This window comes from Pelmatolapia mariae, linkage group LG23 (genome assembly GCF_036321145.2).
Source record: "Pelmatolapia mariae isolate MD_Pm_ZW linkage group LG23, Pm_UMD_F_2, whole genome shotgun sequence".
Taxonomy (NCBI): Eukaryota; Metazoa; Chordata; class Actinopteri; order Cichliformes; family Cichlidae; genus Pelmatolapia; species Pelmatolapia mariae.
Genome location: NC_086246.1, coordinates 37,017,816 through 37,026,675, shown reverse-complemented (window position 1 = coordinate 37,026,675; position 8,860 = coordinate 37,017,816). Strand labels below are relative to the sequence as shown.

The following is an 8,860-nucleotide window of genomic DNA, read 5'->3' as shown; positions in this document are numbered from 1 at the left end:
TAAATATTTTATTTCATAACACTCATACACGTGCCCCGACTCCAATTAGCTGAAGAGCTCCTCACATGACGTGCTGGAAGCCGAGTACACTCCTCCATAACATCACCCCTAAGGTCACTTTGAGTTCTCCATTTTTATTATTTATATGAAATATTTCATGCATTTTACATGATCGGTTAAAGTGTCGATAAACACAGATGGCGCATGTTTAGCTCTGTGCATTCTTATTTGACCTGCAGAATAACTTTGTACAAATGAAAGCCATCAGTTCATTTCTTCCAACAGCTGCACGGTTTCCCTCAGGTCCTCCAAAACTGCATCCACATCTGCCTCAGTCGTCTCCCTGCCAACGCTCAGCCTCATAGCATTAGCTGCCACCTCTGAGGGGACGCCACAGCTCAGAAGGATGTGGGAAGGTCTGATGGATATAAACAGGAGGAGAGCAGGAGGGGAGTGTTATCTAACAGCAAACAATACAGTGTGTGGACAAAAGCATAACAGCTGAAAAGAGGGACTCTTTTACCTGTTTCCACTGTCTGAGTGGCAGGCGGCGCCGACGCTGGCTAGCAGCCTCCTGCAGTTTGACAATACTCTCCAGCCTAAAGCACGAGGGGGAGAGATTAATCATTCAAAGCCTTTGTAGTTTACAAATAGCCTCGTGCAGGTCATGACCTGCCTCTGACAAACATTGGTGTAGGGTTAGAGGACACTGTTGGGACCAGCAAGCCAAAACAGACATAGGACAGGGAAGAGTCATGACATCACCTTGTAATCTTGGGCCCAGGATGGACACGTTACATGTGTTAGGGAGGATATCAGAGCCGAGGAAATGGCTGTTGAAGCGGATCCTGCCTGCAAACACGGCCTTTGGAAGAATGAAAGAAACGCAAAGGAGTACGTTTTACAGAGAAGGAGGCGAAAGACCGTCAAAACCACAATTTCCAGACCACTCATCACAATGCAAGGTGCACATCAGACTCAAGCTCACCTGCAGTCGTTCTTCCAAGTAAAGTTTAATTCTTTGCATATGACTCTCATAATCTGACAGATTAGAGGTCACCAGCTCTGCAGCCTAATAGACACACAAATAATAAATAGGTAGCTTTAAAAGAGGCACACTGTTACAGATATTTAATTACCAAGCACTTTATTAGAAACACCTCCACACCTGCTTACTATTCAATAAAGCAAAAAAGGACAATCACTTGGCAGCAGATGTGACCCATGCGCCAAAAGACTGCAAGGGTCTGACTTCGATTCCACCCCAAAGCGTTCCCTGCATGTTGTTCCTCCTAGTTTTCTGTCTGGCAAAAAAAGCCAAAAATGTTCCCATAGAATGTAAAAATGTTGTTCAGCCAAACACAGGAGGTTTCTCAGGCAGTCTTCTGTCTGCCAATATAAAGAATATAAAACAATATAAAGTGTAAAATGGCATGAATTCATGAACCAATCTGCCTTTTGGTTTAGTTCAGGTGGACTAATAGCAGTAGGGGAAGTCTTCTTCTTTCTGGCACACCATTGACCTCTTACTACCGATAAATCATGGACTGAGTATCGTTTCTAGAGATTACAGCTCCAGAAACCTTTAATAAACACCTGATCAGGGTGGCGCAGTGGTTAAAATTGTCATTTTAGAGGAACAGGGCTCCAGATTTGAATCTCCTGGTCTCTTTCTGTGTAATCCTCATGTTCATGGATTTTAGGGTTCTCTCTGGGTAATCCAGCTTCCTCCTACAGTCCAAAAACATTGGATTCAGGGTGTACCTCGCCTTTCATGACAGCTGTGCACACCATGCTGAATTGGATAAGCAGTTAAAAAAATAATAACAAAAAAAGGTTGGGTTTCAGCTCCCGCCTCAGCTGGCACATCAGTTCAAAATCATCCTCCGATTCCTCACCAACTTGTTCCATCTACTTGTTTGGTAATATGGCTCTGTTCCCTATAGTCCCCTTGTTTATAGTTACTTTTTGAATTGTGATTTAACACCAGCCTTAGTCTGCTTTGGCTTTGTTTGTCTGTTCACATCCTTTTACTAACCAAATCAGTTGTCAATTAAATGTATTTTAAAAAACCCAAACACATGTGCATTTGTTTTCTTCAACAGATATTTCTTGCTTTGTAAGTGACGATCTGACCACTGCTGTGAAAACAATGCTGTGAAAACAATGATTTAGTTTTCCTCAGTAAACTAGGGAGGTAAAGTCGCTGTTTCAGCCATACTTGCTGGGTTTGTCCAAGTGTTGGCTCTAAGCTGGACCAGTTCAGACCTCCCCATGACCACAGTTGGATAAGTGGCTATGTTTCCAACTTTATTTGGACCCCCTGACACTCAGAGCTGAGACAAAGAGAACCTCTATGGTGTTTCTAATTAAATGATTGGTGAGTATACTTGTAGTACAATATTTATATTATGTAACTCAAGTATTTGTAGCAATAATAAGTGTTTTGCTTTGCCCATGATTATAATGCTAACACAACAGATTCTGTGGTAAACAATGTATCAATAAACATTCACCTACAATAAATCACTGTATTTGAAAGCTTTTTAAATGCTGGAATGTGTCATATTATTTATATTTAGAGCATTACTGATTCATTTTCTGTCTCCACCACAAGCTAGAGCCTTAACAATAACCATTTTCAGTCATCGAACATTGACTGCTTTTAACCGTAGTAATTAATGCAGACATTCAGTACAACAAACCAAAATAATATCATGTGTTCGTTCACGTTATTTGTCCACTGCAGTTCTATTGTAAACAAACTGTGGTACCACTTAATAGTGCTGTATGTATAAAGCATTTATAACATGCAACTAATGAAATACATGATCAAGGTTTCATACATCAGTCTAAACCATTATTGGCCAGAAAATGTCATGTGGATATGTCCTTCACTTATGAATTCCGATTAAACAAAAAATGCTGGAAAAATTATTATATACAATCCCTTTGTACTTTGAGGGCCTCTAACTGAGAAAATACTGAGAAAATAGACAGTTTATGCTTTGAGAGAAACATTAGAAAAGTCCTAGAAATCATTCAAGTACAGTACATCTAGTGAAGGAAACGCACCTTTCCAAGACCGGCAATCATCGGTGTGTTTTCTGTGCTGTAATAATGACAAAGACAGAAAGCAGACACTTATAAATTAGAACTGCACTTGTTTCATTATTACCAGTGTTTCATTCTTATTCAGTATTTTACAGTAAAGATCATCACCCTGGTCTAAAGTTCCTCTCCTGTCCACCACCAAAAAGCATCGGATACAATGGAGTTTTTGTCCCAGGGCCGTTCACATACAAAGCACCAATGCGAGGGGCATAGAACTAGAAACACAATAAAACCTCTCAATAACATTTTAGTCTTGCTATAAAAAGCTCTTAAGATGTCCCACACAGCAGATCCTGACCTTGTGTCCCACTATGGTGAGGTAATCCACTCCCAGATCACTGACATCAACTCGGATTTTCCCCAAGGCCTGAGCAGCATCTGTGTGGAGCAGGATCCTGAGGCGCTCACGCTGCTTGTTCAGAGACTTTATTCTTTGGCAGATCTCCTGAAGCGGCTGACAACAAGAAGGTGGTTCAGCATTCAGCTGTACACAGAGCTGCATAGACTCATAGATACATTGCAATTATAAGTAATGAGTTAATTAGAAAATAAGCTCCTTTAAAGCTAGACACTATCCTACGTGTTAATGGTCTAATTTAAGATCCCAAAAAAATATTTCTCTAACATTAGTATTGCAGGGATAGGCTCCAGCCCCTCCATATGGAAAAAAATTGATGAATGGATAGATTAGTACTAGCAGAAACTCGGCTGATGGATTTTCTAGCCTCTCTCTCATCTTACCATAATGACTCCTGTCTCATTGTTGGCCAGCATAACAGAGATGAGACAAGTGTTGGGGCGCACAGCAGCAATGATATCCTCCACCTCTACCCGGGCTGTCACCTTAGAGACGGGCACAAAAGTCACGTCTATGGAAAAAAACAAAAAACAAAGTTGAGAAAGTAATTAAAGGCAAGGAGCCCACATTAGTTTATGCGAATCTTGATTTGTTTAAAGGTACTTTTTGTAATTACCCTCCACAGAATTAAACCAAAACTTTCACCACCAGGCGGCAGTGCTTTAGCAGTTTATATGCTGAAGCGACTTTTTCTTTGACAACATTTAACATGAACCATGACTGGAAGAGTAGCAAGGATCCGGCACTATTTAAAAATGGAAATCAGTGCTTTTCAAGACCTTTTCAGAAACTCATTAATTAAAAATTAAAAAGTAAAAAAGCGGAATTAAATTAAAGTTTTCCATTGGGTTAGCACTCTTACGTGTTGGCACATACAGGTCCTTCTCAAAAAATTAGCATATTGTGATAAAGTTCATTATTTCCTGTAATGTACTGATAAACATTAGACTTTCATATATTTTAAATTCATTACACACAACTGAAGTAGTTCAAGCCTTTCATTGTTTTAATATTGATGATTTTGGCATACATAACTCATGAAAACCCAAAATTCCTATCTCAAAAAATTAGCATATCATGAAAATGTTCTCTAAACGAGCTATTAACCTAACCATCTGAATCAACAAATTAACTCTAAACACCTGCAAAAGATTCCTGAGCCTTTTAAAAACTCCCAGCCTGGTTCATTACTCAAAACCGCAATCATGGGTAAGACTGCCGACCTGACTGCTGTCCAGAAGGCCATCATTGACACCCTCAAGCAAGAGGGTAAGACACAGAAAGAAATTTCTGAATGAATAGGCTGTTCCCAGAGTGCTGTATCAAGGCACCTCAGTGGAAAGTCTGTGGGAAGGAAAAAATGTGGCAGAAAACGCTGCACAACGAGAAGAGGTGACCGGACCCTGAGGAAGATTGTGGAGAAGAACCGATTCCAGACCTTGGGGGACCTGCGGAAGCAGTGGACTGAGTCTGGAGTAGAAACATCCAGAGCCACCGTGTACAGGCGTGTGCAGGAAATGGGCTACAGGTGCCGCATTCCCCAGGTCAAGCCACTTTTGAACCAGAAACAGCGGCAGAAGCGCCAGACCTGGGCTACAGAGAAGCAGCACTGGACTGTTGCTCAGTGGTCCAAAGTACTTTTTTCGGATGAAAGCAACTTTTGCATGTCATTCGGAAATCAAGGTGCCAGAGTCTGGAGGAAGACTGGGGAGAGGGAAATGCCAAAATGCCTGAAGTCCAGTGTCAAGTACCCACAGTCAGTGATGGTCTGGGGTGCCATGTCAGCTGCTGGTGTTGGTCCACTGTGTTTTATCAAGGGCAGGGTCAATGCAGCTAGCTATCAGGAGATTTTGGAGCACTTCATGCTTCCATCTGCTGAAAAGCTTCATGGAGATGAAGATTTCATTTTTCAGCACGACCTGGCACCTGCTCACAGTGCCAAAACCACTGGTAAATGGTTTACTGACCATGGTATTACTGTGCTCAATTGGCCTGCCAACTCTCCTGACCTGAACCCCATAGAGAATCTGTGGGATATTGTGAAGAGAAAGTTGAGAGACGCAAGACCCAACACTCTGGATGAGCTTAAGGCCGCTATCGAAGCATCCTGGGCCTCCATAACACCTCAGCAGTGCCACAGGCTGATTGCCTCCATGCCACGCCGCATTGAAGCAGTCATTTCTGCAAAAGGATTCCCGACCAAGTATTGAGTGCATAACTGAACATAATTATTTGAAGGTTGACTTTTTTTGTATTAAAAACACTTTTCTTTTATTGGTCGGATGAAATATGCTAATTTTTTGAGAGAGGAATTTTGGGTTTTCATGAGTTATGTATGCCAAAATCATCAATATTAAAACAATGAAAGGCTTGAACTACTTCAGTTGTGTGTAATGAATCTAAAATATATGAAAGTCTAATGTTTATCAGTACATTACAGGAAATAATGAACTTTATCACAATACGCTAATTTTTTGAGAAGGACCTGTAGAAGGTACTACATCTTCATTAAAAAAAAGATTATGACATTAATGTTATTGGCAGCAAATGGGATATAAAATATTTTAAGAGCTTTAATGGTCTTGATTTTTATTTAAGACATTTTGATTACCCACAGGAAATCTGCAGCATGTTATTGACAGATTTTTTTTAAAGTAAAATAAAGAAAAGCTTATACTGTCCTTTGTAATAAAAGAAATATTTCTTTATTAATCTTTTATTTCAATAAAAGCTACAAAGAGTGGCCTCCTACCTGCTTTTCCTTCCTTTTCAAGGTGCTGAGCAACTAGTTTGACTGAGTCATGCTCCACATTAGAAGTAATGATGTGAGGAAGCCCCGTGCATCCATTCTGGTGTCCTGCACCTTGTTCTGCAGCCCTGCAGTGCTTCCTGAAGTGCTCTACAGCAGTGTGCAACACCAGGTTATTGGCCTGAAAGACAAAATCTTTGCTGTAAATGACCAGTTTGTAATGTCCCAGGATCATAAATTACTCACATAGCTTATTTGCAACAGAAAAGAGTGCTGCCCACCTCAGTTCCGCCAGAGGTAAAAATGATGTCCTCTGCTTTCCCTCCAACCATTCTTGCCACATTTTCTCTGGACTGATTGATGATAGCCTTAGCTTTAGCACCTGAAAATATAAATGACTGAAACATTGAGATGTAGCATTCTCTTTTGACGGTGAAACTCACTTAAAACAGTAAAAACTTCACATTCAGCACTCAGAGAAAGCCACAAGTTTAATCCACACAAGCTGCTGTGATTGTATTCCCTCCTCCAGTTACACAATATACATTTAACAGTTTCTATTATATTTATTTGGTAGAGTGACCTTGCCATATTTCACACAGGAATACAGAGTTAGAGCACTAATGTCCAATTCTTGTCACTAGGTTGGGATTTACGCATACAATATGGAATTTTAAAAAAAAATGTTCTCACAAAACTTTATTCAATACATGTGGAAAAATTATGAAAAATAATAACAATAATTTTAAACCTTTTAATTTTTACACAGCTTCAAGCCTTCCTCACCTGCTATATAGCTGCTACTCGGGTTTCCCCAGGCATCCTGGAGGGCTTCAGAAATGGCCTGAATCACCTCTGGTTCTGGAGGGGTAGTAGCATTGTAATCCATGTAGATCCTGAAATATATAAAATACTCTCATCACACTTTGTGCATTGTCCTATGGGAAGTATATGTGTCATAACATATTAATAAACCATCTACTAACAAGATCAACTCATAAAAAAGTGAAATTTCAATTACCTAAACTGCAATCAATTACTTTGGTTTCTGACCATTCTTAAAATAAGAAAAATATTTTTTAAAAATACACAAATTTTCTAAAACCTACCAGTCCTAAGTTACAGCATCACTGCTGCTGTACAAGTAACTTGATATATATCAACATTATTTTCTTACCTGTCTGGATTCATCTCAGAAAAGTGATGAAAATTATGTTCACTGAAGGTGGGACTCTGTACCAACGGAAGATCTTCAAGCTTTTTGGCCATAATACCCTTGGAGAGGAAAGGACATTTATTTCATTTACCTGGATGTCTGTGTAGATAAATTAGATTATAACTAGATTATAACTACCATCAGTCTGTCTGCAAATAAGATGACATTCACTGACAGCAGATGCTGATACTTTGTGTGTGTGTGTGTGTGTGTCCCTTTATTTACTTTATTCTGAGATCTGGGATCCAGTTTTTTGTTCAGTCACACATCAAAATGTGACTGAACGAGTTTAGACCCTTACCCTGAATCTGCCCACCAAAAGTGTAAAAACTGCAGTCACTACAAAATATTTTGGTGGTGATACCAGCATTAGTCTATAAAACAGGATTATAAATAAAGACTGAAGTATTTATCGATTTCAGTAAGTTGTTTTAATTATACAAAGATATACACATTATTGTTATTTTGTATAAAATACAAGATTTTGTTCCTCTGCGCTGAGATCTGCAATCCGTAGAGACAGCAGACTGACAGGATATGGAAAACAGAGACGTGTTGTTGAATCTGCAACTCTTGGATATTTCACAGTTCATCTGCTTCTTTGTTTTTAATGGATTTAAATGGATTTCTTATCAATGAGAAAAATCTCAGAGACGCTGTTTATTTCTAAAGTGACAGCTGCACATTATACCTCTGAAAATGAAACGTAGTGATTGAATATTCTCTGTGATAAATAGCTTAAATGACTGCCTAACTTGTGTCCCATTCGCTGCATTTCCAGCAGTGTAAAACTTGTCTGAAGCTTTTTCATGGATTTTCTGCATCACAAACTGAACGCTTGCCAATTCTAGTGACTGTGCCACGCACACGGTTTGGATTGCTTCGTCACGCAGTGTTAGTCACGTACAGCTCCACAAATTTATGAATAAAAATGCGCACTTAGCAGACCCTCTATAGTGCTAAAAGTTTAGTGTACACACAGTCTTAAAAAGATTATTTAATGGTCATACTTGTCCAGTGTCCTCTCGGTAGCCAGCAAACGTAACATCCAGCTGATAGCGTCCCGTTCACAACACTGTTCTAGTCAACCAGCACACAGAAAACGTATTAAAAAAACCACAGATATCTTTAGGGACACTGTCGGTCAGCTCGAGCTTGTCATTATCCAGCTAACGCTAACTTTCTGTGACAGCTCTCACTTTACCCTGCAGCTAGCTACTTTAGCTAACTTAGTTTCGCTATAAGATCGTATTTAACTGTGATTCCGCCTTTAAGCTGAATTAGTAAAGGAACTGAATCCTCCAGGGACAGCCAAAGCTTTGTATCTGACCTTGTAAGCTGATGTGAAGATTTCTTAAATGGATTTACAACTATACAGGTCAATCATCAGCCAGCTAGCATGCTTCTGTCACGTCCCAGACAG

At 39.7% G+C, this 8,860-nt stretch overlaps 1 protein-coding gene across 3 annotated transcripts; it reads right to left on the bottom strand.

The window, feature by feature from the left end:
- Nucleotides 1-5: 5 nt before the first annotated feature.
- On the bottom strand, nucleotides 6-8,860 carry scly (selenocysteine lyase). Of its 3 annotated transcripts, XM_063466632.1 has the most exons (14): nucleotides 8,768-8,860; nucleotides 8,448-8,517; nucleotides 7,399-7,496; nucleotides 7,008-7,117; nucleotides 6,503-6,603; nucleotides 6,225-6,402; nucleotides 3,856-3,983; nucleotides 3,413-3,568; nucleotides 3,223-3,329; nucleotides 3,076-3,112; nucleotides 989-1,072; nucleotides 766-865; nucleotides 524-599; nucleotides 6-418 (listed from the first exon to the last, which is right to left on the bottom strand). In XM_063466632.1, the coding sequence occupies exons 3-14, from the start codon at nucleotides 7,488-7,490 to the stop codon at nucleotides 265-267; spliced, it is 1,323 nt and encodes a 440-aa protein (XP_063322702.1). In that variant the 5' UTR covers nucleotides 7,491-7,496; nucleotides 8,448-8,517; nucleotides 8,768-8,860; the 3' UTR covers nucleotides 6-264. The 3 variants fall into 3 exon arrangements, with proteins under 3 accessions (XP_063322702.1, XP_063322703.1, XP_063322701.1); XM_063466633.1 differs by lacking the exon at nucleotides 8,448-8,517 and having other exon boundaries at nucleotides 8,768-8,854; XM_063466631.1 differs by having other exon boundaries at nucleotides 8,448-8,851.